We start from the raw sequence: 27,181 nt of genomic DNA on the forward strand, positions 1-27,181 counted from the left end.
TGATATTGTGGAAGAATAGTTGAATAGTATTATTATTTGATTAGTCAGGCAGTATGCTTAATTTACTAATGAAAACTGACTATAATTAAATAGATTTCGTGTGTGTCCCCCCTGAAATTTGAACACCTTTGAAAAAGGAGCAATAGAAAGGAATAAGAAAGGGACAGTGAGGTTAGCGAAGTTGATGAGGCGCAGTGATGGAAAGGTGAAGGGAAAGGAAATTGTAAGAAAGATTAGAAAATAGTAAGCCCTGAACAAAGCTTAACATTTTTGTTCAAAGTGAAGGAATTATAACTGTTTGTGTGTATATATAACTTGTTATGTATATATCTTTGATATATATATCTATGTATATAGCAACCTTTTATTCTCTATATATGTATGTATACATATCAAAGACACTAAGGACGGGTTGCAAACAACCAATATGGCAAACAAGTTGAAGACTAAGGGAAAGGAAATAGTCTGTAGTCAAGGAGGGACAGACAGAGACGAAAAGGGGAGGGGATGAGTGTGTATGTGTGTGTGGTGGGAATTACAGCTAAATCACCTTTACTGTAGTCAGAGGTGGGAGAACCGACTGGAATAGAGATGCTTCTACTTAGTTCTACTTAAGCAAAGCACCTGAGGGAGACTTTAGAGAAGTTTACTGATGCAAAACTGGGTTTAATATTTACTTCGCTGTGATGTAAAATAAAATGTTACCTTAAAATTAAAAAAAAAAAGGCATTTTAATGCAGTTTGTTCATTGTTTCATATATCTGTGAATTATCATGATCAGTAACCAAATGCTATAACTAGTGTATAATTAGTATCACTCAGGTGTCCTGGTTTCTGGCCTGAAATCTCATGTCCTGGGAGAAGTTACTTCCTTTTTTTTTTTTTTTTTCCTCTGTAGTATGTTACTTTAAGGATGCGCAACTTTGACAGATACACAATTGCAGTAATATTCCCAGTTTGTTTAAAGCTGGTTCAAGTTCATAACTGTTTCAATGAGCTGCAGCCACCCATGCGCAGTAATACCTACTTAAAATAAGTACTCAACATTTTATGTTTATTGAACTTTTTAAAGCAAAACCCATTGAAGTTTTTCCTTCTGTGTTCTTCAGACTGTCCTTTAAAACACTACATAAAACAGAAACCAAAATATTTAAATGGCAGGATGGCCACTGTATTTTCTTGTTTGCAACAGTATAGATGTCATATTTGGTTTCTTTAAGCTTAAATCCACATTCAGAAACAAATGTTATTTAGTTTTCTAGGCACTGGAAAACTAGGCTATGTAGTCTTCATGTTCAAAAGGTGAACAATATGCTATGTTTTCCATGCATAATCGATTTAATGAGAACATCCTGACGTTCCAAACTGCATCAGCTATCTTTCAGTTCAGCCTTTTAGTAAGGATAGAGCCTCTTCACCTTGTTCAACAGATCTGAGCTGCCTTCTTTGTAGTAGCCTATTTGCATTTCAAAAATCTTTTGAGTTCTTGGGTGCTAGAGGATAGTATTTTGATTGTGTGCCATGTTTTCTTTTGCAACAGAAAATAAAATTACCAAAGAAAACAGCCAGGCGATATCCAGCATATGAGCTCTATCTCTACGGGGAGGGGAATTATGCTGAAGAAAACAAAAATCTAGTATTGACAGGAATTCCAGTTCTCTTTCTTCCCGGGAATGCTGGCAGTTACAAACAAGGTAAGCATTTACCTAATTTATAGGTATTTTGCAAAGAGTTCTCATAGTTATGCATTAGTTAATGGCAAGAAGTTTTCTGTTTGAAATGATATCAACAATGGTTGATCATCTTATGGTGCAGTTAACCCTTATCATTCCGTGGTCAATTTCAAGAAGGCAGAAGACTTGATTTTTATCTGAAATCAGTTAAGCAGTTGAACTATAATATATTTCTGGAGTGAGACATTATGTTTTGAAGGCCAGTACAATTTATGCTGTACTATGGCAGCACTGCACTGTTGCTATGTGTTTCCAATCAAAAACGTATTTGCTTTTGAGTTAAACAGTGTTCAGAGCAGCTGTGCCAAATAAAGCAATACCTGAATTTGATCAGAAGAAGCTAAACCAGCTGCCATCTGTCATCAGAAGTTGTATTAGTTACATACTATAGAAATAAGCATCATCTTATGGTTTAACTTGTAGCTTCAGTATTTCCTAATTCTTTATGTAGTGGTAGTTTTTCCTTAGTATCATCTTCCCCCTCTACACATGGCCTGCTTTGGTTTTCCATGTTATTCCCTGTTACAGTTCTAAGCTCCAGATGAAAAGAAGGAATAGTTTTAAAGCATTTTTTATTTTTCAGTGTAAATACCAAGCTTAATAATTTGCATGTGAAGTACTGTGTTTAAGTGTTCATTTGAGTATCCAGAATTCCTTCCAAGCTGGGTTTGTTACTGTTATTTTTGCTCTCTGAAATGTACTTTGAAACAGTTAGTAACACCCTTCAGACATCATCAAAACTTGTGTGTATATATGGGGAAAAACACTTCAGTCTAAAACTTGCTGTTTTACCATAATAATTTTTCCTTATATCTGCACCAGACTTGGTGATTAAATTATCAAAATTCAGGGAACCTTTACAAGATTATTTTCTCAGACAACATACCTGCTTAGCTTATGAAAAAGTAAAATATTTTGCAAACTCGTACTTTCAGAAAACTCACATAGCTTTGCAGAGACAGTAGTATCCAAAGAACGTTATGAACATAACGATAATGGGAGGTACCACATGGATTTCCATAATCGTCTCTAAAGTATTGGAAATCTTCTGTGAGATAATGCTGTCTCTAAAATCAGGGCAGTACATCATTATGCAGGAAATAGAATGGTACTTTCAGTGTATGTTAGGAATCAAAATGAAATATATAAAGAACAACCTAGTTGAGTAGAAGGAGTACTACATGCTGCAGATATCCTGCTACTTTAGATGAGTGCCTTTAAATATTTATTCCTTGTTTTGGTAAATTGATTTAGGGAGACTGGCAGTAAGTCACATTCATTTTCTAAAATCTTTGTTTGATTAAGGCAAAACTGATTTATTCTATGGCTCAGAATATTTTTAATATGGTTTATTATGAAAATTCACATTTCATTTAGAATTTATTGTGGAATAATATATTTTAGGTCTGGTACCTAGATGAACAGTTGTCGCTGCTGTTGTTCTTTTCATTCTTGTTTAAAGCATGTTCGTGGTTGAAAAATGAAAGCAAGCATCACTGCTGTGTTTTTTTGGGCTCTTATTTTGATTTGTTGCAGACGCTTTTGAAAGATGTGAATCCCTTATCTTTCATGGACACTAAAGTGAAATTTGTAAAGTTTACAAAATTCAGACTTTGCGCAAAAGAAGATAGTATGGTTTAATTAGTGGGAACAAACCTGGAATTGGGAGAACTGAGATCCTGAGTTCTAATCAGGAACCAGTCACAAATGTGCCTTGTGATCTTTGGCAATATTCGTGTTCCTTCTACCATGACTTCCAAAGTATAAAGTTGTGGTGGGATACTTGATCTTTTAAATGCTATTTAGCTCTTTTCAAACCATTTTGAAGGTTTTCTTATTACTTACCAATTTTAGATAGAATTGGTGAAAGGATTGACTACAAATTCTACTTATAATTTGCATCATGCTGATAATATTTGTTTAGGTGGTTGAACGTATAAAATATTTCAGAAATGTTATTTTCTAACATGATAAGCTTTGTTCAAGTTTAGTTGGTTATGTTCACCTCTCTAGTGAACTTTTCTGAGGAGAATTCTACAGGCTGCAGACCTCTGAAGTTATTGCACTCTAAGACGAATCCTGCTTCTAAATGCCAGACTTGGGCAGATCATTAGTTTATTTGTAGAAGTGTATACTTGTTTTGGGGACTCTTTCCTTCTTTCCCTGTCATGCTCTTTGTTTGCAGCTGGTGCTTTTCCTGTCCTGCTCTGTCTCCTCAGTGACAATGCTGCACTCAGAAGGCTGTATTAAATAGCATCCAGGGTTAGATGAGCACAGGTCAGAAGCAAGGCCTCATAAACTGGACATTTTCTCCCTCAGGATTTCTGGTGGAAAAGTGTTCTTTGGGCTTTGGTTTCCTTCTCCTCTATACATCTCGGAGTGGTATTTGGGAATGTTGTTCTAGATTGGTAGTCTTCAAAGGAATTTTAGAAAACACCAGCAATAGCATTGCCTCTCCAGTTGAAGGCAAGAATACTCATTTTGCATTCTTGTCCTGGTGGTGATGAGAAGAGCAATGCTCAGGTGAAGGAGCGTAAGCCTTTATCTTTTATCAATTTGGTTTAGACATTGTGTCCATGAAGTCAGCTGCCATGCCATAGTACGCAGTTCTCTGTACCTCACTCCAACCTTTTCTTTTATCTCATCAGACATCTTTTCCACATGCTTCTGTAAACTTTTATTAGGATGTGTTTACTCATACTTCTTTCTATCAGAAGGATTCTTATAAAAACAGGAAAATTGTTACATTTCTCATTTTGCAATTCAGTACTGTCAGTAGCTGGCTGATATTTTTGTTGTCATTACTTATATATTCAAATCTGCTTTTGTAAAACAAGTGGGATTGCAGTTTAGAAAAGATTTGCCTTCCATCTTTTTTTTTTTTTTTTTTTTACCTTTTATAAATGACTTGACATGAATAATGAATTTAAAATAGCATTTGTTTCTTGATAGGTTATGTATTTGTGTTCATCTACTAATGATGGTGCTAGGACAGTCTAATAGTCCCTGCTTAATTTACGTGATTTTTCCTAGTGCGTTCTCTTGGATCCATTGCACTTAGAAAAGCAGAAGATCTTGATTTCAAGTATCATTTTAATTTCTTCAGTGTCAACTTCAATGAGGAGTTGGTTGCACTGTATGGTGGTACTCTCCAACGACAGACCAAATTTGTGCATGAATGCATAAAAGTAATTCTTAAGTTGTACAGGGTAAGTAGTGACATATGCTAGATCATGTACTTGTGTTTTGGAATGGAATTCTGGTCAGCTTTTTCTGACAGATAACTGAAGAACGATGAATAAGGGAGGGAGACTTTATACTGTGTGTAGGTAATTGATCATGGTAACAGCACAAGAGAGAACTGCTGCTTTTTAATAGATTTTTAATGTTTGTGACAATCTTGGAGCCCTGATTATGTTCTTTATTGTTTATAAACAAACACTTCCATGTGCAATGCATGCTTTTTTTGTAGTACAGCTTTAAACTTTCTCTAGCTTATTAAAATAATAATATAGCATCACCTTCCATCCTTTTCCTTTTTCCTAGAAAAGTTTTCTGTTAGCCTATGTTGATACTAATTAATATTATCCTTGAAGGGATGCAAGTTGATCTGGGGGGGAATGAACAACTGCTAATCAGAGGAGGCTTATATCAGAACCAGATTTGACATTGAACTAATTATCCTTTGCTCTTTGCTTAAGGATCGAGAATTTGCACCAAGCAGTGTGGCAATAGTAGGCCATTCCATGGGTGGTCTTATTGCAAGAGCATTGCTTACCCTGAAGAATTTTAAGCCTGAACTTATAAATCTCCTCATTACACAAGCTACACCTCATGTTGCACCTGTAATGCCTTTGGATAAGTATCTTACTGGTAAGTAAGCTAACCTAACTACATTTTATTTCTTTACTGATTCCCTCATGTGTTAGCTGGCGAGATTCTTGCGAATTGCTGAGGCTTGAAGCAGTTTGTGTGTGCAGAATGTTCTGTTTACTGTAATTAATCTATTCCTTTATTACTGTAGTGATTATTTCTGCACACTATGTTACTTTAAGTGAAATGTCAGTATAAAATTGACTATGTGAGCCTATGCTTCTGTGAAGGGGCAGAAGTCCAAATAATTTCTAAGTTCAATAAGCTGCAGAGTATGTAACTAATTTTGTAAGCTCTCCAGAGAATGACATTTTTTTCTTTCTTTTTTTGTAAAACTTGAACTCTGTAATGGCTTTCTTTGTCAAATGAATTGCCTAAATAGAGTTGTTTTTGTTGAAGTTGTTAATGTTTGTCACTCCCAAAGTGTGTGGAAGAGCATATTGAATATAGGTATAACTATGTATTTTACAAAATATATTTATCTATACGTATAGAAGATGCAATGTATTTTCTGCTTACTTAACTAAAATGAAAAGGAAAGTATGATCATTATGTATGCACTGTTAACTTGTTGGAAAGATAGATGTGACTGAATTATGCTGATGAAATATGTGCTTTGTGGCTACTTTGCTGTTCCATGTAGATATAGAAAGAATTGATGAAGAAAAAGAATAGACATTTATTTTCTTTATTCTCTGTGGCATCCAAGAGGAATGGATTATTTCTAGTTGCTAAATTTGATTTATTGTGTTTGTATTAATTTTTCTTCCTACAACTGATTGCAGTGCAATGCTTCTTTCTTGCTGACTGACTGTTTCTGGATTATTGCCATCCTTAAAATAGAACCATGATTTGCTACCTAAACAAAATAAGTGCTCAGCTAATGTAGGAAGTGTGAGTGTATCTTTCTCCCAACTACTACCTCCTTGGCATTAAAACAATAATTTTTGTTCCTTATATGAATCAAAAGTGGTAATCAGAGCTTGAACGCCTCTAGGAGGGCTTACAGAAACTTTTAGTTGAATCTTTCCGTAGCTTTTTTAATATATAAAATAGATTTATGGGAAATATATTGATTTTAATGTATTTTATAGATTTTTATACAGCTGTAAACAATCATTGGATTCTAAACGCCCAAGAGTTAAGAAATTTAACTACCCTTTCTGTGGCGGGAGGATTCAGAGATTACCAAGTTCGTTCAGGACTGGCTTTTCTACCAAGATTGAGTCAACAAGACAGTGCCTTATCTGTTGTGGTAAAAAGAAAAAACAAACTTTTTTTTGGTTTTGCATGGAGGTATGCTAGATAGCTGTCTATGTTATACATGTACCAGTGTCTGATTGTAGTTTATATGTATAGCATAGTGTAACTAAATATGAAAATAATACATGTGAAAACACAAAGATTATATATATATATATATATATAATGCCATAAATAATTGATGTAGCAGAAATGAGTGTCCATTGAAAGAGTATGTGTTGGGGTGGATTTGAATCATCCCAAGTACTGCTTGATACTATTTCTTTTCACCACCTTCTTGCACCTTTTCTGTTGCAGAAATCAGGTTTTATTGGCATTTTTGCAATAGATGTGTACGTGGAGACTGACAGATGTGCAGTATAGGAGTAGACTGCTAGTTGGTTTATAAAAGGACAGTTCTGTCTTTTGAGCCTTCTTTTTTGTATTTATCGTCGTTGAAAGAACTTACAAACAGAAAGGATATACTGGATCCTCCAGTCCAGTCTTCTGCTTGTGCAGGCATCTATTTCCTCCCAAAATTAATCAAGCAACATCGTAGAACTAGTTAGGTTTGTTATTCCGTGTTTCCTGCCATGTAACTGTTCCCTGCATGGAAGAAACTGGCAAATACTCCTCAGTAGGGCTTGACAGAAAACTTGTAGTTTCCAACTTCCATTTATTGTGTAAGCCAGCTTTTAAACAGGTTTCTTCTGACATCAACTTGAAATGTTATCTGAAACAGTTTTCATTCCCTTAGTATTTACCTCCCTGTCCATTGTACAGAAGGCTGTCTATAAATAGTCTCCACTCTGATTCTGCTATGCAGAGATTAACTCTGCAATCCCTTTGTCCTAGCAACCCTTATCTGCATCTGCAGCACTTTCATTTCTCATGACTGTTGGTGACCAAGATTTTGCATGAGATCCTGTGTAGAGTGGTATAATTTTTTTTATAACCTTGTCATCTGGATCTAACAAGTCATACCGTAGGATGGTGGTTTTTTCCTTATTTTTTCTTCATGGCTGTCGTTCATTAATTGTTTATACTTTACTTGAATCAGGTTGTATGATAAGGTAATGAGCTCTGTTTATGGAAGGGAGGTTTTTGGTAGCAGTCTGTAAATGCAGTACATGTGCTTGTACAAATGAATAACTTCGGACTGTCCCGTTCTTTCATGCTCCTTTCTGTTGAGGGTGTCCTTGATTTTTCAGCAACAGCCTTCACTGGCATGCTTCTATTCTTATGTGCCAGGATCGCTTATTAAATTAGTAAGATTAGTAAGAGAAGCAGTCTTTGAAGAACTTCTTGGGAAGTTTCTTCTATACCATTATTTGCCCTTTGACCATTAGGCTCTGATATCTGATCTATCTAACATACATACTTCCGTAGTCATTTTGTTTTACAAGTCCTTGTCTTTGCTGAAGCAAATAAGGTTTTTGACTGAAGAAGCCATTCTATTATACCCCTGTCCATGAAACTCTATTCCTAATTACCTAAGTAGATTTAAATGGGGGGGGGGGGGGGGCGGGGAGACTGTTCTAATTTTTAAATGCTCAACACTAAAAAAAAATCTTAGCTGTTTTCCTTCTCCAAACAGAGCTCGGCTGTGCCTAGAGCTTGGGCCTCAACAGACCATCTCTCCATAGTGTGGTAAGCTAATTGAACAAAGGTTAATTGGCTGGCCAAACATCCCTTTGTTCTCTATTGTTCTTACATTATACAATAATGTAATTTCAGCATAATATGGTCTCTTCCTGCCACTTTTATTCCCCTGGATATTTCCTTTCTAGATTTGATTTTACTTATTCTGTCTTCTAGGTGCAAAGAATTGATCCTGGCTACCATTAGAGCTTTTTTTGATCTCATAGATGAAAACACAAGACAGGTTTGTATATGTGACCCAGTGTGTATTCCCCATGACACTTTCTTCTTCCCACACAGAATGCTTAATCAGGACAAATACCACCCTATTAGACAGGAAGCTCACTTTTGATTTTTCTGAGTCACGCTGAGAAAATTATTGCCTTTTTGCTATCAGTCACTGAAAAAGTCTCATGGCTTTGTGTTATTTGACCAACGTCAGAAATAATTAGAAGTTAAGTCAATTTTTATTATTTATTAATAATGTTATTATTGCTTGGTGCTTTATAGTTGGTTTGTGGACTGTATTATTATTACATGATGCATTAGGTTTAGTTGACCTTGCACCATGATAAATTTTTCTAGCTGTGTAGCTTTGAATGGAATCTCTTAGAGTGTGTTGGACTCACCTTGTATAAATAGTATACAAAGGGTGAAAAACTGATGGTTTATCTCAGACATAATACTTCTTAAACTTCCCCATGTATTGTCGTCATAGTGGCCAGCAAGTATTTACAGTGTTCTTTTGTGAATAACACAAAAATAGACTGTAAATACAGTATTAGCGCAGGAAAAAGCTAATTTGTTTACCTCTGGTTACCATCATTTATTGCTTTTCTAAATAAATATCCTTCTGAAATGTTCGTCTGCAATACACTTGAATTGGAATCAAGGTCCAGAGGGTAGAAATATGCAAGAGCAGAGCCACAGACATAGAAGAGGAAGGCTTACAGGTGTTCTTTTTCAGTCTCTGTGGTGCCACACTGCACTGGTTTCTTAGGCATGCTCACTTTAATATGGAATTTATAGGGACAAAAAGGAGGTACAGTTTTTCTGAAGTTGACTGACAGTGTGCTGGAGGGTAACACTTTGCAGAAATCAGTTGTATTGTCCACAATGTTGAAAAGCTGAAGAGGAGAGAAGAAAAAAAAAAGAAAGCAAAGCACAGTGTACTCTTACAGCTATTTGTATTCTTGAAATATTAAGATAGGTGTAGTATGCTAGATTTATGAATAAAGACAAGTACATATAAATATTTTTAAACTCTGCCATGAGTATGTTGTTTTGGGAAGAATGTATGGGTGTCTATATAAAATATGTGTTTTTTAAAATATATATAGAGAGTATAATTTCCTTGTGTTAAGAATAGATGAGGATACAATACTCCCAAAAGTTTTATTTATGCATAATAGCAAATGTTGACTTTCTCTGTATTGCTGTGATTGACTATTGATGGTACTTTATTTATTCAGATTATTATATTTAGTATAGAAACAGTGTATCATGTCTTCTAATAGTTTATTTCCTCTCATTCCCAAAACTGTATTTCTACTGATCATGTCATGATTGTAAATCACACTAATTGGTAAAATAAAAATTGACAAGCTGTTTTGTTGGTAAAATAAAAACTGACCATCTGTTTTGTTTGTTTTTTTAAGATAACTGAGGATCCCAAGAAGAGAATGTCTGTACTGAATCACCACTTTGTGAGACACCCTGGAAAGATATTTGAGGAAAATCCTGAAGCTTTTACAGAACTTACAGGTGTGTAGCAGTTTTCTTTTGAACAAGATTCAGAGATACTCCTCAGTTAAGAGTTGATCTTCTCACTAGCAAGCTTCTGACATAAAATTTGTCCTTCTTCAGACATTGCTAAAACAATATATGGCTTTTTAGACCTACACGATCAACTTCTGTGTGGTTTCAGCACTAAATAGGTTAAAAGGGGTAGGGGCAAAAATGGCTATGTCATTTTTATAAGCCTTTGATTCTGGGGCACAAGTAAGAATCGTATTTACACCAAGGTGTCCAATAGACAATCTCAGAAATTGGGGATAGCTGGATGCCAAAAATACTGTCTAGTCTACACTTGCATCCCATTCTTGCTAGAGTGTTAGGGTTGAGTGATTAGGCATTGGAACGGGTTGCCCAGGGAGGTGGTGGAGTCACTGTCCCTGGGGGTGTTTAAGGAAAGGTTGCACCAGATGATCTTGGAGGTCTTTTCCAACCTTAAAGATTCTGTGATTCTGGGTATTGTAGAGCCACTGTGTTAGTTTTGTGCTATTTAAGGAAATCCTGAACATTCAGGGCTGCTTCATCAATTCAGTGATGTGACAGGGTAAAATGGAATGGAAGAAAACTAATGGTTTTCACTGCAAAGAATGCATAGATAAAAGATAAAAAAATCTTGGGCACAAGGATTCTTGGGAACTAAACAGATGTTTCATAAGGCACAGCTGTATTGCTAGTTCTGCTGAAGTGGACTGAACTGAGGAAAACCATTTTATTTCAGAAATTTTCTTAATGTAAACTATTGCAGAACTTCTAAGATAGCTTGAACTTTGGTGTCCAGTTTTGGCCACCCTGGTATAAGGGGACATTTAGGCATTGACATGCTAGAATGAGCCCAGTAGAGGACCGCCAAAACGTTTAGCTTCTGGGGTGTAAGACACGGGGAGAGGGAGGCTAAGTGAACAGTGTTTGTTCCCTCTAAAGAGAATGTTAAGGGGGGATTTATTGCTGTCTTCATCTACCTAGTGAAAGATCAGACTATTCTTGGAAGTGCAAAGTGGTTGCATCTTCCTATTTCTGGCACACCCATAACACTTAAAAATTCATGAGAGAAATTTAGCTTATTCTAGTTACACAAAAGAAAAATATTAACCTTCTTGCATAACAATTTGCAGTATTTACATATCCAATCTGTTCATTATTCTGTCTTATTTTCTTTCTCCAGACATACCTTTAAACTCCTACTGTTTTCTTGTATGTGACATTCAGCTCATCACTGACTTGCTTTTACACAAGTTTCTGTACTAGTTTTCTTAAAAGGCCGAGAGAAAGAAAGACTGGGGGTGTTTCTAATGTTGCATTAGATTTAATGTCACCCTGTAATTACATTTTGTGTTGTTCATTTTCTTATTTATTTTGTTTCCTTGAGAGCTTTGTTCTAAAATCTTTTTGTGGTTAATATGTAGTAATTGGATCCTACGGTTTTGCTACTTCCTGAGTAACTGATAATGATTGTTGCATGTCATTCTAAGCAGCAGCAAGCTTGTGTATTGACTAAAGTTTGTAAGGTTTTGAGCTGTTTACAGATAAGATATAACATCTAGGCAATAAGGAAGTATGAGATTTTGGAGATTATTTCCTTCAGTGTCACATATAAAAACATGTTTGTTTTTAGGAGATTTCATGTGGATTGAAGTCAAAACCTCAAAATGGACTTACTCTGTTTACAATGTAAGTAATGTTTTTCTTTACTGTGTTTTTTGTTTATCTTTATTTTTAGTAATGAACATTTTCTTTTCCCTTTGAAGGATTCAGATGGAAAATATTTTGTGTTTCCTCTTGCAAGCCACAGAAAATCATACAGTCATGTTTACTGTGAAAACAGTATGTTGGTGAGAAAATACTTTTTTCATGTCTCGAGTTTGTTTATAAACTTGTTTGGTTTTAATTTGGATATGTTGTGATTTTAAGACAATTTAATGAATAATAGTAGAAATTAATGACATCCACTTACATTCACAGCCTAACACGTTGTGTCAGATGTACTTCTTGTTTAAGCATGTCGTGCTTAGTGTTCAAGGTCTGAAACCTTCAATGCCACCTGAACTTCTGAAACCTGAATGTTTTATTTTTGGCTCTCTTACAGTTAGCCACAGATTGCTTTCCCCTTTAATTTAGTGCAGCTGTACTGATGGCGTTGAATGAAGAAGTTATTTTCAGTGCTGCCAGGGTTTAGCTGTACTCAGAATTCAGGAACACTGCTTATAGGTTTGCTTTCCTGTAATAAAATTTAAGTGAGCCAGAAAGTCTACAGAGATCTTCAGCTAAGCAGTGGACGTGAATGGGAGCCAGCTGAGAAAACAGCACCTTCTCAGCTGTCTCCATTGTTGCGAAGAGAGGTGATAGTATGCCCTGTATTTTTAGTTCCACATGTATAATTTCAGCTAAAATGTTTTTGAAATTGTTTTTAAAATACTTTTTGAAAGGAAGAAATGTAATCTCTTGGCAAACTGGAGATGGATAAATATACTTTTCAGTATTAAATGAGTAGTGGAAGATGTCCCTGCCCGTGGCAGGGGGGTTGGAACTAGATGATCTTTAAGGTCCCTTCCCAGCCAAACGATTCTGCGATTCTGGGTTGATTTTAGATTAGTGGCAAGGAAATGGAGATGCTTTCCTGTACAATTCTGCTTACCCCTCTTACCTCAAAAGGAGAGGTTCAGACTACCATTGTGGGGAAAAAAAGTATATATCCTCAGTGCTTCTGTAATTGTGTTTCCCAGAAACAGCTTCAAAATTTATGAATTTGTTGTGAACTTAGTTGCCCTTGAATGGGGCAGTTTTTGCCTTCATTATATATTAATGACAGGACTGGTACCGTTTGAGGAGGAGGAGGTACAGAATACTTATATTCTCTAGTATTGAGAGTTAAGGGGAAACCAGTAGGACAGTCAAAATCTGAAGTATTTCTTGACTACTCAGGATAGGAGCTTGAGACATTAATTTTAGATAGAAAAGAATAAACTTGAATAAAACTGAACTTTATATCGTGTAAGGCAGATACTTCTCTTTTTTGAAGAGAAATAATGAAAGTTTGCTTGCCAAACCTTGTATTTCTTTTTTAGAAAAACGTGCCAATTCATATCTAGAAAAGATGACAAATTAAACTTATTTAAAATGATTCTGGAAAAAAACCCACACCTTTAATGTTCATGTTTTATCTTTCCTTGTAATTCTAATTGCAAGATTATGATATCAGACTCTTTAATGGAGGATATCATGTCAAATTCCATTAACACGGAAGTCTGATTTTGCTGTGAAATGTTAAAAAAAAAAAAAAAAAAGTTAATAGTTTCATTATAAACTACAGAAGGAATTTGAGAGAGACTGTTTTTATCATCATCCTTGCTTTTACACTTCAGCAAATAATATTCTTAAGAGAGTTTGGTTATTATAGTGATAGTGGCTGCAGACACGTTTAATGGAAAATGAGATGAAGATGAAAATTTGTTCCTCTCTTTAGTAAGTTAATTGCACCAGGTTCTGCTATTAAAGTATTCTAGAACAATTGCTCATATTTGGTGAACTGAAACTGTTAGCATGTAAAAATTTTGGAGAAGATTATCAGTATCAACTCATGCATTGTTTGGAGTAAAGAATTACTAGTAATGTATTTATAAATTCACACATCAGTAATGTACTTTTTATGGTATTGACATTACAGGACACAAGTAGCTGGATTTATGGCTGTATGGACAGCAATTCTTCAATGTGGTGAGTATACATAGTTCCTGTTTTTTTATTTAAGTAGATCTTGTATAACTGTATTTGAGTTTTCAAGCATATAAAATATCCTTCTTAGGAAGGGGTTGGGAAGAAAAAATAGAATTCCTACTCCTGCTGTGAATAATTCATGCCTTCTGTATCATCAATAAACAGGAAAAAATATACTTTCCAAAATTGCTACATGAATGCAGAATAAATTTTGTGAAGTTTATTTTTCTTTAAGCTGTATTTTTGACCTTCGTAGCAGTAAAAAAAAAAAAAAAAGCTCCTTTTGCTCTCTTGTGGACACTGCATTCTGCATTGGAACCCTAAATTGTATGGTTTGTAGCATTTTTTTAGAATCCTATGACAAAGACATAAAACGTTACTTGAAGCCCTCAGAAAGTGAATTGAAGCATCTTTTTTATTTTTTTTTCGCATTTTTGCGAAATTTTTGCGAATTGCTGTTACCATATGAGAATATTTAGAAATGTGGGTAATCAAGTGATTATTTGAATCAGGTCATTACAATCATTACAAAAAAGATCTAAAGTAACTGTTTTTAACACTGGATTAATTTACTTCCTCAGAGTCAGCTCCACATAAATTCAATCTACCCTTTAGATTAGGGAAAATTCCCGGGTGGATTTGAGCTAGCGTAGTATTTATTTTTTTGGGATCTGTGCTGAGGCATATAGCCACAGTGTCTTGCATCCAGTCAGATGTTACAATTATTTTTTCCTGATCCAAGGAGCAGCTGGCTGTTACTGTTCTGTGTAACCTTTGATTGGCATCAAATGGAGGTTAGCCTAGTGCAGGACTACTAGCTAAAACCTAGCCTAATAAAATCCATAGCAAAAGCACTGTTATCATGAGGTCCTGTAACACTATTTAAAGAACAAAATGTATCCTGCTATTCTAAAAATCATATTTTATAGTAATTGAATGAATGTCTTGCTGTTCGATGTGAAACTTAATACAAATACACACCAGTTTTGAGCTGCTGCAAGGTCTGCAATTCTTGTTTTATGTGGTATGTTTTGGATGTTCCCATAGGAACAATGGACACATTTGATATTTAACAGATGTTAATAAAACTGTGTGTTAATTCAATGCCAGTGCTGTCTTGGCTCATTAAGAGTTTTCATTCTTTTGGAAGATGTGTGTCTAGTAACTGCTGATTGTTGTGTATTACAAAATCAGAGCTTCATTTAATTTCTTTATGCAAAAACAAGATTTGCAGTGTCTGAAATTATTATAGTTTGATAAATGACTGTAGTAGCTGACTGTAGTAGACCCAAACTTGTTCGCAATTCATAATTATGTATGTTTAGGTAGAGAGGGATAAAAGCTGGTCCGCTGTCATAATCTAGTGCCTGGATAATGAAATGTTCATCCTTTTAATGTGCATGGATTTTTACAGTCTGGAAGCTACTGATTTATCCTGGAGAGCTGAGTTACTTCCAACCATCAAGGTAAGTGTTGTACCTACCTCATAGCAGGGAGAGGTGCTTGGTGGGGTTGTGTGTCGTGGGAGAAGAATCTGTTCTGTTTGCAGCATGGAACATGCAATTGTATTCCAGAGGAAGGGGTACAAGAGGTGGACATCTGGGAACTGGCAAGCTAAGGGGTATGTTTAGTAACGGCTTTTTCTCTTTTTTTTTTTTCTATTTTTTTTAAGGTTGTAATACTGAAACTTCAGGATTATCCTTCTTTGTCCCACATTGTCATTCTTGTACCACCCACGGTCGGCAATAAGGTGAAAAGATGAAACATGGACATTGCTTGTTCAGAGTGTTCGTAGCTTTCAGATGCTATGATGGAAGTTAAAGGGTTATGTGCTAAGTTACTTTGACAAATTGTCAAACTCTTGGTTTGACAAACAAAGAGAGAACAAACGATAGACTTGGAATGGGATGGAAAGTAATTTTCAAGTGAACTAAATATATATTAGAGATGGTGCAACTCATATTTGCTGCATACGTCTCTTTGCTCTTACATAATTAAACTTCAGGGGACAAACTAGAGCTTCTTTCTGCTTAGAAAACTGTATCCAGAATTTGGATAAATCATGCTCCTTTGCAACATCACACCTCCCACCCCACCTCACCCCTGACCAAAACAAACAAAAAAAAAACAGCAACAACAGAAACACTGAGATGCACCTGAGGTGGAAGGATGTGAACTGGATTCTGGTCATTCTCAGCCTTTTGAAGGCTGTTGCAAATGGCTGCAAACCTGAGTAACCTGCAACTTATGCTTAAGGTACCCAGACTTCTACTGCTGTATGCAAAAATAAACTAACTGCCAGTCCCTGACAGTCGGGGGGGGAGGGTGGAGAAGTGACATTTCAGTATTTGTGTCCTGTATTCTGCTGGTGCCTGTGGCTAGAGCAAAGCCTTCAGTCTTGTGTTCAGTTTAGATCTGTATTTAATATTCTGAAATGCAGTTTGCTTTGGACTGTGAATTCTTCAAAGAGGATTCCAGAACAGTACAGCTTCCTGTAACGAATCTTTTTTCCTTTGGTAAGTATATCATATTAATATTGGGAAAGAAATGGAAAACTAATATTAACTAACACCTTAGGTAATAAATTTGCCTAAAACTTCCAATGTTCGGGTTTTTTTTTGGAGGTGGGGTTGTTTTCACTAAAGTTAACACTACTCTTGCTAGTAACAAACAAATAAGCAATGTGATTTTTTTTTTTTAATAACAGATATAGTGGATATAAATCACCTGGGGAAAAAAACAAATCTGAGGATGTACTGAGTTCTCAAATCATTTTATCTAATATTTTAAAATAATGCATCCTTTGCAGGCCTTTCTTCAAGCAAAATTCTATTAAATTCAACTGGCTTACTTTACAACGTTCAGCTCCAGCACTTTAACCAAGTAAGAGTACTGCTTAATTTTTTAAGCTAATGTAACAGCTATTTGGAGTCTAAGTAATTTTTATGTTTTAGGTATATCAAGCTTTCAGAATATATATAGAGAGCCACTGCCAGTCACCCAAAGGTAAATATGCGTGTTCTAAAGTATATATTTATAACCTTGCTTTAAACCTTCTTGAAAATTTTCAAGACTAAAACTTGTGGAACCAAAAGTCCTTTCAGGCAATGGGATTTATGCAGTATTATTATAATCTGTTCAAATGTCTGTGCTAATATTTCTCATTTTCTACTTTAAGAAGCTCAAAGAAAACGAGGAACTAGTCTCATATGTTTGTTTTATTGCTTCTCAGAAAGGAAAGTTGAATTTTACACAGGATTCTGCATTACGTTGGAAGTGTTTCTCAAGAATAGTATATTTGACTAGGATTTTTATTTGCTAATTATGGCACTCAAATCTGAGTGTTGAGCTACATGAACTCAAACAGAAGAGGATGCTAAAGGCTTGGTTTCAAGATAAAAAAAGTGAGATTTACTAGCTTGAGGTAATAGCTTGCAATTGAAAACCCAAAATTTTCTCATAACTACTGCCTTTAAATGTTGGTGTCTTGCTGTCTTGGTCTGTAACAGCATGTGTTAAAAGTTATTTTTGTTCAGTGTTAACTGCACTGAAATCTTAATTGCAATGTAACTGCAAGCACAGTGTTTCTGTACAATGATCTCTAGGCCACCTTTTGTTTTGTTTGTGTTTTTAAGTGTCTTATGGTGAAATTATAGCAGGTCAAATGTTATAGGCAGAAGTAAAAAAAGTTGTACTAGTAAGCAGTATGTACACGTGTGGTTTTGAAGAAATGGTACATAGCATATGTTTTGCCTATATACAGTGGGACTATTGAATTTGCTTCATTTAGTTTTTGCAGACAGTTGCTATATCTTGTTCTTAAAGAATTTTGTATTTTTAATTATCTTCCTTTTCAGAAAAAACTAGTGTTTACAGACTTCATATACCCTGGTCACATGAAGACTCAGTAACTGTAGCTAAGTAAGGACTTTAACAGTTATAATTGATTTCTTGATATGTTCTTGAAAAGAGTTTGCATGCTGTCATGGGCATAATTCTGATATGAAACAAATTATCCAGTCTTGTTTGCATCTTTCCTTCATTTACATTTCTGTCCTCATTGACAAAGAAGTTGTTTTGTTTTTTCTTCTAAATAAGTGTATCTACTAATAGATCTACTAGTTGCTTGTTTGATAGTTCTTGCTAATATTTTGGAAATGGAAATAAGATTTCTCGGTCTGAAATTCTCAGCATAATCTTTGACCCCCTCATGACTGGGGAACAGAGCTTGCATGGGGTACTGGTTTCTTCCTGTAATCCAGGGTTTTGATCACACAGCAGCCCTAAGCTGCTTGACAAAAGCAAATGCTGTGCCTTGAAACGTGTGTCACTCATGACTCACAGTTGAACAACCTGATTGAACTTCAGATTTTTTCCTGTATTTTCTACTCCAACAACTTAATGCTTGCAGGAGGCTGAATTTTATTCTTCAGAATCCATCCTATCCATTCTCTTCACAGAGCATATTTACATGTTTTATGAGGGAGTGCATATGCTAATGCTAAACTTGTCTGTTTTCATTAATTCAATGCCCCTGAGATAGTCTAGAGTACAGTGGATTCAGAATGTTACGTAGCTCTTGGATGGCTGAATGGGGCTTTGAGCAACCTGGCTTAGTGTGAGGTGTCCCTGTGCATGTCAGGGGGGTTGCAACTAGATGATTTGAAGGTCCCTTTCAACCCAAACCATTCTATGATTCTTTGTGATAGAATAAACAAGTTCATTATACTATTTGGCTCACAGCTTGTGGGTGACACTTGATGTGTTAGTTATGCTTTATGCATACTTGCCGAAGACTAAAGCATGTTGGACACTTTTTTTTTTGATTATGAGGAAAAGAATTACCAATTAAGTTGCTCTTTCAGAGTTCCATCTTCTAGTGAGATTTCTGCAAAATTGCATGTTGCTCAGCCTGGAAATGACAGCAGGGTTCCAGTACTAAACATTTACTCTTCCTCAGACTGTCAATATGAAGTGAGTAACAAACATTTATTTTATACTTAGTTTGCATTGCTGTATAATTTTTTGCTTAATTCAATCTTTCAAATCATGTAGCAAAGTAAATACTAAGCAAATCTGAAATTGAGCTGTTTGGCCTTTTCGTAAATATAGCACGTGTTACAAGTGTTTTTAAAAGTTTAGAGAACTAGTGGAAGTTGGACTTACATTTAAGCAAAACTTTAAAGTATATGTTTTTAAGAAAAGTAGTTGGATGTAAGCTGTTGTGCATTTTAATTACAGGATTGCTGTATTCCAATACTTAAATTGGCTTCTTGAAAGTATTTTGTATTTGCTTGCTATTGTGCAAAATAACATTCAGTAAAATATTAATTTTTATGCAGGTAATTCTGAAGACATCGTTTTTACAAATTCTTGGGCAAGTAAGAAATCTTCTAATACTAGATTTTGTTTTTTATATCAGTCCCTATACAAGTTATTCCTTCCTGCCACCCCTGCTATGGCATATCAAATCCCTTCTTGATGCCAAGAGAAGCATTATTCAACAACCAGTTAAAACCTTGTTACTTGGTACGGCATCCCATCCCATGCCTTGCCAGGCATCCATTTTCAGAATAGAAAAGCATTCTAGCTTTAAAGAGCTGGTGTAAATGTTGAGCATTTTGCTTTGTAGTTAGCCCAGTATCTCTATAGAGGTATGACGCTGTAGGTCATTTTCACTTTCTTGCCTGGTGAGTCAATACTGTTGAAACTTTAAAAGAACATTTGGCATCAACTGCAAGGTTTTCGGGGGGGGGGGGGGGGGGGGGGGGAGGGGAAGAAAAGAAAAAAAAAAAAGATCTATATGTCCATTTTAAATATTTTTTCTTTCTTTATCAATGTAGAATACTTTTCTACGTTGGTATAAAAATAGACTAGCCATCTGCAGTTTTCTGATTCTAAAAAGTAATGTAATTCCCAAGCATGGATGTATGGTGCTGGAATATTACTGGCAAGTTTCTTTATTTGAATATGTGCATTTCTATCAAGGATTTCTCATCTTGTTACCATTTGAAAAAGAGATTCTGTAATATCTGTCTATAGGTGGATATCACTTCATGACTTGGCACAGTGGAAGCCAAGTGAAATATACAAGAAATTAAGTCTGAAAAATCTTTGCCAAAAGGGTACCTAAGTATATACAAGTTTTGCTTCAAAAGTGGCCTTTTGCTTTTAGGGTTTGTTTATATATTGTACTGAAACACCACTAACATGCTATTGTATTCTTTTCACGTTTGTCTTGACTGAAAAAAAAAAAGCTTTCATTTATAATTTAGTGATTTATCAAAACACGTTTGAGTTGCCATTTATGAGAGATCCAAATATTTTCCGTATGTAATACTAATTGCTAATACTGGTTATCAAACGCTCGTCCATGAAAATGAGAAAGTATTTTCATCTTTTAGGAAAGATTTTCTAGTCACATTATCATGCTGGTTTTGTGATAATCTTTTGTATATGTTTGCAAGTTATTCTTATATCCTTGTCTTTCAGATAATAAGGTTCCATGCTGGCGCTCTTCCTGTCTATGTTGTTTCTAATATTCTCCTTACCTATGGAGGACAACTGAGCACATTGATATCAACAGGTAGCTTTCTAGAAAAATATTTTTTCCAGTGTTTTTAAAGAAATTACTTATCCAATTTACTGTTGAAAGGCTAGCTAGTTGGTGTGATTTTTTTTTTTTTAAGCTAAGTATCATTGAACTTGGGCGAATTTTCTATGCTCTTCAGCTTCCGTTTTTGTTTGTTAGTAGTTCTCCAAGGTTGTGTGCTAGCAGAATATTTCCTTCTTTTTTTTACTCTGTAGTCCCTTCCTTGTGGTTGGTGTGTTGCATGGAATTTTAATATTAATAGAAATTACTTAAAAACACTTGTGAAAGTTTAAAACGTACTGTTATTATGCACAGAACACCTCAATCTTGCATAAAGATGAGATTTGACTGTTACACATGACTTAAGACAAATAGCATTTTCATTTAAATTCAGGTTTGTATTTGTAGCAAACTAATTGCTCTAGAAGTTCTTGTGTCAAATTACCTGGATATGAATGATCCAGTGAATAAGGCCCTTGATGATCATAGAATTACAGGGTTATTTAGGTTGAAAAAGACCCTTAAGATTATCAAGTCCAACCATGATGGAGTGTGCTGACTTAGTGTTGTCATAAGACGTGGTTATCTTGTTTTAAAGTGAACTTTCAAAACTTTGTCTGTTGTGTTTCAAAACTTTTTGTTGTGGATAATCTTTGTTAAAGTTCATGACAAAATAATAATTGTAGGTACTTTTTGTTCTTGATTCTAGGCCAGTGTTCAGAATTTTCCCTTGAACTAGTTAGAACAGCTAAACCCTACAAAGTAGAACCTATTATAAGCATTGTTGTGTTTCTGCAGGGGTAAGTTTGCATAATTTATTTATTTAAAGCGGTTTCTAAAACAGAAGTTTCAGAATTCTGAAACTTGGTTTGGTGGGAGGATTATTATTCTGTGTTCATTGTGAACACCTGACATTTTCTTTGAAAGGATGTAGTAAGAGTTGATATATGTCTTACCGTAATGGCAAGTCGAAGTCATAAGTAACACTGCTTTCATGTTTTTGGCAGGTTTAACTGGTTTAGAGAGATACGGGATTCACTCTCGCTGCCAGAGGTGGATGCTGCTGTACTGAGTAGTCAGGACATATGGTTCCCCCTTGTGTCCCTGATTCTATTTCTTTTAGGGACAGGCATTGCCTACTGGAGTGGAGTATTTTTCTCTGCATCTCTGAGACTCTTCTCTACGTTATGGTTAATTCTGATTAGGTAAAACAACTTTATGCTCTATAATTATGCTTCTTTTGATGACTGCAACATTCATTTTTGTTGGCTTCAGCATGAGTGGTTGGGTAAATGAAATTCTGCAGTACAGTTCATACTTGATTTTAGACATCTGGGTTTGTCGGTGTTAAATATTAATGAAATATCAGAATAGCCTTATATTCCTTGTTTAACATCTCCAGAAGGGAACTTAAATGGCTTTCTTTCCTTCATCAGCTGCAATAAAAGTTTACAGTTTGTTTTTGAGGAATGCTTGTTGGAGGAAAGAACACAACTGAACTATTTCCTTTTCAGCAGCTGATGAATTTTACAGATGATGTCTAAGAATACTGGAATGTTTTTGTATGTACAGATGAGTAATGAGATAAGAAAGGGGGATTAAAAAAAAAAGGGAATGGAAACTAAAAAGTTTTTGAAAGAGTAAATTTGAAATTGGATAATATACTTAGCTAATTTGGTGATTTCACTGTTCTCACACTGATAAAAGTCCTCATCTAGATTTCAGCCAATAGAAAACTAATTTGGTCTGTCTCCAGAAAATTAGTTGGGATGCTCTTTGCTCAGAAAATATCTACCAAATGAACTTTTTCTTTATCACTAGTACTTCTGGTCTTATTCTATCAAATAATACATGTGGTGTGAGCTATTTTTTCTCAGCCATCTTATTCATCAATAATAGTGAATGCTAAGACAGTTATAAGCGATGAAGTGAGCAACTTCTAAGTTTTGAAATTACTCTTACTAAATTTAAGATTTTTAGCTCAATTTGTACTCTCCCCTGAGAATGTATTGAGCAGAGGCAGGAAAATTAGATTTTGTGTTATGTGTCTGTAAGTCAGATCGTTCTTTGTAATGAATTTTAATACCTTACACAGTTCTAGCACCTTACACAGGTTCTGATCCAGTCCTGAATTTCTTGAAGAAAAAAAAAAAATATATATATATATATATATATATATATATAAAAATCTCTCTAAAGTATATGGGATTCACTTGGCTTTTGCTCAGTCTTCTGAAAAGATCTGATATAGCCAGCAGCAAGGAACTTGTCACTAGCTGCCTGTGGAGTTCCTTGTTCCTGCCAAGTACCCTTCTTGGGGGTACTTTGTTTTATCTTGGGGGTAATTTGTTTTGAAGGCTTTTAAAATTTTCCAAATAATGCTTTTTCCCATTTTCACTGTCTTAACATCGGAATGTTCAGTGAAATTCTGAGAGGTTACAGACTTTTTCACCTTTCCGTTGCACTTCCTCACCACCTTGTTCCCTTGATTTTCATATCTTCTCAGCTCATCTTTGTCATTCCAGATTCATACTTGTCTCTTAGTCATTTCAGCTGGAATCCAGAGACTTAAAATAAAATTTTCTGTCTCTCTGAAACTGTGAGCAAGCAGAAACCCCTGTTTGGGAAGAATGTCACAAAATGAGTCTTGCAGACTTATTGTTGTATGCTGCTGTGCTATCACTGATCACTGCAGTGTAGTAACGTTTGTAGTAGGAATCACTCTGGCAGTACAACTGTGCAGTTGTAAGAATATGGTTCTGGTTCTCTTGGGCTCCACAGAAGAGCTTAGTGACTGATGCATATCTGGAGATAGGATAATCTAATGCTTTATGTTCATCAATGTATCCTTTATGTTCCCCAAATGAAGTAAAAATAATGTCTTAGTTAGAGACTAATAATGTATTGGTTACAGACATACAGGAAGGTGTGAGATGGTTTTGTTAGTTTGATAAAGTTATTTGCAAAGTAGCTTACATAGCAGTTAGTGTCCATATTAAAATTCATTGAACTTTATTTTTCTGGTGTTTAATCAATATTCAGGAGCAATGTATTATTCATTTGAGTCATTCATGAAACAATTATTCTTTGATATCTGGTAACAACGTGAAAACTACAAAGTATAACATTAGGGTTATTTTTGTTTGTTTGCTTTTTAAGACCTACCGTGCTTCAAACAGATAACAAGTTGTTTACATACAGAAGACTCTGTGTGATGGGGTCTCTTGCTTTGGTTAGCTGGACCACTTGTGGTGCACTGGCTGTATTCGTTATCTATCTTCAATACTTGTTTAAGGTACTGAAAAGCTAAGCATTCCAGATATGTACATAATGTCAACATTTCATCTGCTTTGATTTAACCCAGTGTTAAAAGCAAAAATACAGGTTACCACTTTTCATACTTTAAAGAAATGTTGTTATTTGCATACTTGAAATAGGTCTTTTTTGAACTCATCAGACTTCCGATCTCACACTGTTTAGAATTATTTTGTTGCTTTGATTATACTTTTTTCAAAGGAATGTATGGTCCTATACGCCTGCTACAATAATTTGTATAGTTGCAATTTTTTCTTATGAATGTCATGTTATAAAATCAAAGACTAATGGCTCCCTTGAACAGATGCTGTAGTGAAAGATGATCCTTGAATGTTCTGTAGAATACTTTTTATTTTAAAAACTTCACAAATCCTTATGAAGTAAAAGGAAGGAAAATGGACAAATCGTAGAATTAGGACAGTCTTTATTGTATGTCTAACTTGATCCCTTGGCTAGTGCCACATGGATCCATATTTAGGCCCTGCTATTCAGTTTCCATGGTCTTCTTTGCATCAGAGCATCTAACTCATCTAAATTAGATATCTGATTCACCCTATGGTTATATAGCTGCTAAAACAGCTACTAAGTTACTAGGGAAGCTTTGGGAGCATGCATCTGGGAGTTAAGGGTACAAAGTGGAGCAGCCTGCAGGTGGTCTGAAGAAGGTATGCCGCAGAAGAAAGCACAGCCTGAAGAACAGGGCTCTCTTTCAACTCCCTGTGAGATACAGTTACCCTGTGAAGGACATTTCCATGCTGACACTGCTTCCACTTCTGCAGTAAATTTCTGACATGGGACTTCTCCTGTGTGGCCTGATGTGTGTTTTTACAGAAGGGAAGTAAAACTGAATTATCAGGAGGAAGAGGAAGTAAGGAATATGCAGATTTTCCACTGGTATTCCTTTTGTATCACAGTGGAAGCAGACCAGCTCAACTTCTCCCTCTGTGCTTGGAAACCCTTCCTTAAGAGAGCACTTTGGATGTTGCTGATTAGAAGGGAGTTCTTGAATTGCAGCTCCATTGGGGCCCTAGAATTATCTATCTATAAAAAAGGACAAAAAATAATTAGCCCAAGATTCTTGTATACTGCAGCTATCATGTGAAGCAACATTAGTTAAAAAGCCAAATGGTCTGTCTTACAGGTAATACAACTACATGTGAATGTAAGAGCAGAAAAAAACACGCTAAATGGGGTGAGTATTTCCTGTTTCTCTTCAAAATTAAGTGACCAAAAATTGTTTGGCAAGCCCCATGCATTATGAATTATCATCTTGCCATGACAGTATTGAGTTGTGTCGTGATGACCGGGTGGCTGTGGAATTTACTTACTGTGTGCATGATGTGAAAGAAAAGCCAGGACACAAGTATCCTATATGGTCACTGCATTCACTTTTGAAGATCACTGCAGTACAAACTTGACTGAAGACATTTTAGGAGAAATATTTAGTCTCTAAAGATATACCAGAATGACAGGTTTTTGTCTGAGTTTTGGTACATGCCTTATCTAAAGAAATAAACTTTTTTTCTAGATATAAACTATGTTTATAATAATGCATACTATCTTTTCCAGATAGGTAGCTTGTGGAGTTTCGAGGTTTTTTTGTTTGTTTTAATCAGGAGGTGACAAATATTACTCATTAGATGGATATGGATTGAGATTCCAGTAACTTGGGAACTATTTGAAAAGGAGTGAAGAAGCAAAATATTGCTGGGTTTCATGCAATGTGAATTTTGTTTCTTTTTTTCAGTTACTTTAACATATAGGATCTGAAGTGTAAGTGTGTGGATGCATACATATGATGACTACTCATTCTTTTTTCGTAAAATACGGTTAAAAAAGTAGTCAGCCAGGAAATGTTGTTGATAATTTTCTTTGGGATTTTGAGGTGTTATTTATGTTTAGTTTTAAATTTTCTCCGTCTCTTCTTTCATATCCACATCATCTTTGTTTGTTTCATTTGTATTTTTTTTCTGTCGTTGGAAGTTATCATCTACCAACTCGTTTATCTTTGTTATTCATTCCTACAGTTAATGTTTTACTCCCAGTTACATTACCTCCTGTATAGTTTTTCCATGAATGATTATATGTGATTTTCACCCACATGCTTTATTATTTCTTTTATTCTGTTCTTCCTCCTTCCAGGAAGTCCATATTTTTCTCACTGCAGTGGTGTCAGGGTATCTCCACTGTCCGTTCTATTTTTTTTTTTTCCAAAGACACACAAGCTATTAGTGTAAGGGAAATTGCTGGTTAAATCTGGATGCTTTAAAATTGAACTATTGAACTCTGCTTTTGATGGCTTTTTTGAGGGATAAATTGCAAATTTTCTTCCTGAATCAGAGTTCATATGCTACTGTAGGGACAATTTTTTCCTCCTGCTCCCTTCTTAGGGTTCTTAGAAGCCAGCACATGTTCTTATGGCTTCTGTCTTTTATCTTCAGGATTCAGACTGCTCAAAAGAAACTTCACAGAACTCCAGTAGACACACGGTCAAAAACCGAAGTTTGATAGACTTAACTTCAGAACCAACACAATCTCTCTCCAATAGTACGACAATTGCTGAAACTGTTAACAGTCTTAAGATCCATCTTACAATTCTCTATTTATTCACATGGATTGTGCTGCTGAACCTGCCATCTTTAGTTTACTGGTTTAAAAATCTCAGGTAATTTCTTAAATTGCCAGTAAGGGTGGAAGAAAAGAATCTGAACCTTGGAAGATAGTCACAATTGCAAATGCTTGATTTTTCTTCATTTTACCTACCTTATAGCATGGAAGACTTCAGTTAACTATAACTAACTAAAGCTAGATTGCATGGAAAGAACAATATAAGTAGATGTTAAGAGGTAATACCAAATGGTATGTTGCAGGAAGTAATGAAACAGAAGTGATTTATATTCAGTTTATGATGACATATACATGACATGTATGTTGTTATTAGCATATCATTGCTTCCACCTTGGATTTTATTTGGTAGCCTAGTTTAAAAATAACGTGCTCTTAAAACTAATTCACTTTTTTTGCAGGTACAATGTTAGGCTTGATCCTGATCCATGTAGATCTACAGCTATTATCCTTGTATGCATTTTAGAAATTCTCATGAATTCGAGTACTTCTGAAGTGAAATCAAGGTACTGTAGCCCAGTTCTCAGTTGTTTTATTGCTTCTTTCTTAATTTGTGCTGCACATAGACGTAATTGTTCAGCCTACACAGAAATTCATAAACTCATATGGTTAAATCTTAAGTACTAGGTAAAATGTATATGAATGACCTGTAGTT

At 35.2% G+C, this 27,181-nt stretch overlaps 1 protein-coding gene across 2 annotated transcripts in view; it reads left to right on the forward strand.

The window, feature by feature from the left end:
- PGAP1 (post-GPI attachment to proteins inositol deacylase 1) overlaps positions 1-27,181 on the forward strand; it is a 32,428-nt gene that overhangs the window by 2,630 nt on the left and 2,617 nt on the right. Inside the window, exons 2-26 of one of the 2 annotated variants that reach the window (XM_040562693.1) lie at positions 1,541-1,694; positions 4,767-4,942; positions 5,435-5,606; positions 6,701-6,861; positions 8,446-8,498; positions 8,667-8,733; positions 10,148-10,253; positions 11,896-11,951; positions 12,029-12,112; positions 13,945-13,994; positions 15,409-15,460; positions 15,667-15,744; positions 16,435-16,510; positions 16,804-16,877; positions 16,949-17,000; positions 17,852-17,915; positions 18,860-18,968; positions 19,337-19,375; positions 20,487-20,580; positions 21,296-21,386; positions 21,594-21,791; positions 23,746-23,881; positions 25,043-25,093; positions 26,343-26,566; positions 26,928-27,032. In XM_040562693.1, the coding sequence (XP_040418627.1) occupies positions 1,541-1,694; positions 4,767-4,942; positions 5,435-5,606; positions 6,701-6,861; positions 8,446-8,498; positions 8,667-8,733; positions 10,148-10,253; positions 11,896-11,951; positions 12,029-12,112; positions 13,945-13,994; positions 15,409-15,460; positions 15,667-15,744; positions 16,435-16,510; positions 16,804-16,877; positions 16,949-17,000; positions 17,852-17,915; positions 18,860-18,968; positions 19,337-19,375; positions 20,487-20,580; positions 21,296-21,386; positions 21,594-21,791; positions 23,746-23,881; positions 25,043-25,093; positions 26,343-26,566; positions 26,928-27,032 (2,522 nt within the window). Of the gene's footprint in view, positions 1-1,540; positions 1,695-4,766; positions 4,943-5,434; positions 5,607-6,700; positions 6,903-8,445; positions 8,499-8,666; positions 8,734-10,147; positions 10,254-11,895; positions 11,952-12,028; positions 12,113-13,944; positions 13,995-15,408; positions 15,461-15,666; positions 15,745-16,434; positions 16,511-16,803; positions 16,878-16,948; positions 17,001-17,851; positions 17,916-18,859; positions 18,969-19,336; positions 19,376-20,486; positions 20,581-21,295; positions 21,387-21,593; positions 21,792-23,745; positions 23,882-25,042; positions 25,094-26,342; positions 26,567-26,927; positions 27,033-27,181 lie in introns of those variants that run through there. The other variant, XM_040562694.1, reaches the window with a different exon arrangement.

This window comes from Cygnus olor, chromosome 6, assembly GCF_009769625.2.
Source record: "Cygnus olor isolate bCygOlo1 chromosome 6, bCygOlo1.pri.v2, whole genome shotgun sequence".
NCBI lineage: Eukaryota > Metazoa > Chordata > Aves > Anseriformes > Anatidae > Cygnus > Cygnus olor.